At 53.0% G+C, this 3,578-nt stretch overlaps 2 protein-coding genes across 2 annotated transcripts in view; one reads left to right on the top strand and one right to left on the bottom strand.

Annotated features, from left to right (window-relative positions):
* EME2 (essential meiotic structure-specific endonuclease subunit 2) overlaps positions 1-3,470 on the bottom strand; it is a 24,868-nt gene extending 21,398 nt beyond the window's left edge. The window contains exon 1 of the mRNA XM_019507613.1: positions 2,827-3,470. Coding sequence (XP_019363158.1) covers positions 2,827-2,839 — 13 coding nt within the window. The 5' untranslated portion in view covers positions 2,840-3,470. The remainder of the gene's footprint in view (positions 1-2,826) is intronic.
* On the top strand, positions 249-2,669 carry MRPS34 (mitochondrial ribosomal protein S34). The gene is made up of 3 exons (XM_019507617.1): positions 249-655; positions 1,120-1,162; positions 1,983-2,669. The coding sequence occupies exons 1-3, from the start codon at positions 338-340 to the stop codon at positions 2,261-2,263; spliced, it is 642 nt and encodes a 213-aa protein (XP_019363162.1). The 5' UTR covers positions 249-337; the 3' UTR covers positions 2,264-2,669.
* Positions 3,471-3,578: the final 108 nt, after the last annotated feature.

The raw sequence follows: 3,578 nt of genomic DNA on the forward strand, positions 1-3,578 counted from the left end.
CAGTCCCAGTCCCGCCCCCACCCGGCTCGTGCCCGTGTTCCGCCATGGGCTCCTATGGCCGCCAGCACCCGAGCACAGGGCAGGGCGAGGCGGGGCTGGGCGGGGCGACGCAAGGGTCCCCCCACTTCCGCCTGGTGCAGCCACTCATCCGCCCCGCGCGCACGTCCTACCCCCCACTTCCGCCCGGCGAGGCCGCCGCGTAGCCGCGTCCCGCCCCACCCCACCCCGCGCCCTGGGCCGAGCACGCGCGTGTCCGCGAGGGTCGAGTTTCTTGTGACCCCCGGAAGCGGTGCCGTTGCCAGAGCTGCTCGCGCGTGGCCGGGCCGCCACCGCCACCATGGGCCGCAAGAAGCTGCACCGGCCGATCGCGGCCATGGCCAAGAAGATCCGCGAATACCGGGCGCTGAAGAACCGGCCGCGCGACTCGCAGCGCTTCGCCCTGGACTACGAGACCATGAGGCGGCCGTTCAGCGGGAAGCGCCTGCCCGTGCTGGCCTGGGAGGACGCGCGCAACGAGTGCCGCCTCTTCACGCTGCTCTCCCGCCTGCCCCTCTTCGGCATAGGCCGCGTGGTCACGCGCAAGTCCTGGCTGTGGCAGTACGAAGAGCCCTGCTACTGGCTCGTCACCAAGGTCTGCGCGGATTACTCGGCCGAGGTGAGCCCTCGCCCGGGCCGCTGGGCCGCTGCAGGATCTGGCTCCCAAATCCCCATGGCGCTCTAAGTTGGGGCCTTTTGGGTTTGGCTGTGCACTGCATTGTCTTCTGTGGAGTCCTGTGCAGCAGGGCACACCAGGAGCCACCTGCCCTGCTCTTCAGAGCAGTGATTGTGGCACCTGGAACACGGATTGTAAAACAGATCCTGCGAACACTGCTGCACTGTCTAGACCACTGCTAAATGGGCGTCTAAATGAGAGGCACAGAGCGATTTAGTCATGGTGTGAGAATAGCAGCAGGCCTTGCCCTTAATGGGTGCTTAGGTTGCAGCTTTGGGCCTCGTCTCTCCCAAAGCAGGCTGTGCTCCTGTGCTAGATGATGAGGCTGTTTAGAGAGCTTGTCCTCTTTGTGAGTGGGAAGGCTTCTTTACCTAATCACAGTGAATTGTCATGTGTTTTCTTTCCAGAATTTGGATCACGGAAAAGCCTGGGGATACCTGACATTCAGAGGTAAAGAAGAACTTGCCCTATGTCTCTCAAGCAAGATTAGAGAAAATAGTTATGCCCCAAACCAGGGAATAAAGCGGAAAGGAGAAAAGACGGTTATGCTTTTACAACTCCTAAATCTCTCCCCTTCTCAGCCCACTAACTGGACAAAGAAGGAAAATCCCTGTGGCATGATTTTACAAGGAAGTGCAATAATTTATGTAATTTCAAGGTAGTCTGGAAAAAGCCACAGAGATTGTACCACAGTGAACAATGTCCTGCTGGCAGGGAAATGGATGACTTGGCAATTGGTTCTTTTCCATCTTTGAATTTTATCATAGCTAATTTCAGTGGATAAACACATTTGATGTTTCTGCTTAGGTGGATAGCAGTGCTATTTGCAGTGTCATCACTGGGGTACAGAAGTAATATTTCATTGTGATCAATGGGGAAATTCTCTTTTCTCCATGCTGTTTTAAATCCTGTATGGAGTGCATCCTTTATCAGTTAAGCTTGCGCTTCAGTACTGTTGCATTGTTCATTTGAAGGTCTCGCAGTGTTTCTCTTAAACATTATTAAACTCCCCAACATTTCTGCAGAGTGGAGAAGTTGAGGAGCTAGATGTCTGAGGAAGTCACCTGCAAAGTCAGGACTGCAACACAGTTGCCCTGTCCCTTAGTTCCCCTTGCTTCTTGTTTATACCTGGAATGAGAGTAGAGTATATACTAGTGGTAGATACAGTGTAAGTGGCAAAATACCCAGTGCCATTCCCAACTGGAGACTCCTCTATATGCTTATATAGTTTGACGGTGTTAATTACTAATTCATTATTGTCTTCCCTCAGGCAAGGCAGAAAATGAAGTAAAAGAGATTGACAAGGTCATGTACCATGACTGGCGTTTGGTACCCAAACATGAGGAAGAGGACTTCAAGAAATTTACCCCAGTGCCAGAAGAAACTGTCCGGTTTGTGCCGTATCCACCTCTGCTCCGAGCCATGATCTTTGCTCAGAGGCAGAAGGAAGGAAAACTGAACACAGAGGAGCCGATGCTTGATCTGGAAAGAGGGATCTCCAGAACTGACTCCACTGAAAATGTCAAGAGAGCTGAAGGGACACCAGTGTGAAGGTAGTGTTGAGTGACTGAGTATGGTGCCCTCTAGGACTCTTAATCGCCAGCTGATCTCCTTAATGTAGGAAATGATTCCATAAGCCACAGGCATGTTACTGGTTTATCAAGTGTCATCACTTCAGTTTCTCTTCCTATTCTTGGTGTGTGCCAGTGTACACATTTCTTACACGTATTTGGAAAGATGCAGACAAGCTTAGGATTCTTGGTAATCTCTGTAGAGCATCTTCTCTGTTGTTCTCTGCATTTGTTTTACAGCTCCTATCCTCTGGGCCCTATCATGGCACAATTCCCTTTAGAGCCCACCTCTGAGACTTAAAAAAGGACACTGTCAAGTTGATTAGATCCCCAAATCAATGTAAAAGCACAGACAAGTGCCTATAAGAAGTCACCATCTTGCTCCATAGAGTGTGCTCCTGCATGTATGAGTCCTGTCTGTTTCTCCCGATCTGATTTTTCCTGCAGCACAGACATGAGAAAACAAGTTAGGTTCTCTTTTGGCTTGTTTGTTAGACCATCAAAATGGTTAAACTAAGTGCTAGCTGCAAAATGTAGTCTCGCCTGCTGAGGGCATTGCTTCAACTGCATCTCCACCAAACCCACTGGGTCACCCTATCATGGGGATGGGCAAGAAGGAAAGATCCCACTTGATCTTTCAGATCCCAGGTTGTGTTGGTATTTGGTGGGGGAGGAAGGGAGACTTCTTGTTAACAGAATAAAAATGTATTTGCTCTTATTCCTGCTGAAGTCATTGGCAAACTACTGTGTATTTCCATGAGAGGACTTTGTCACATGGGTCTGTGAAAAGCAAAAGTGTGCTGGGGAGTCCTCACCCCCTTGGGCTGTGCCACTGTCCCCTCCCTGGCACCTCAGCCACAATCATGGTGCTCAGCATGGAGGAGGGAGGGCAAGGGAGGTTTCAAGTGACCTGAGATGCACAGGCCCCCCGGTCACTCCCCTAATAACTAAGGTGACCCAAAGAACAGCGGTCCCAGGCCATGACTCGGTTTCCCTGTTGAGCTGGCCAGGAGCTGCTCACCTCGGAGGTGGCGGCAGGACACAGACATCTGGATCTGGACCCTATAAAAAGCCTCGCGGGAGGGCCCGGCCCTGGCGAGGGAGTTGTGCGCAGCTCGGGCCCAAGTCTCTGCCTCACCCTGGCGGGAGCCGGGAACTTGCCTCAAGCCATGAGTGAGTTGGCTTGTGAGGGCAGGGCAGGGCAGGGCCCGCCCCGGGACTGCCCGGCTGGCCCCTGCTGGGTGCAGCGCCCCGCTGCCGGAGCTTGCCTTGGTTCCGCCGGGGCGGCCCTGGCG

Source organism: Gavialis gangeticus, unplaced genomic scaffold, assembly GCF_001723915.1.
Source record: "Gavialis gangeticus isolate Ggan-Ray unplaced genomic scaffold, GavGan_comp1, whole genome shotgun sequence".
NCBI classification, from domain to species: Eukaryota; Metazoa; Chordata; order Crocodylia; family Gavialidae; genus Gavialis; species Gavialis gangeticus.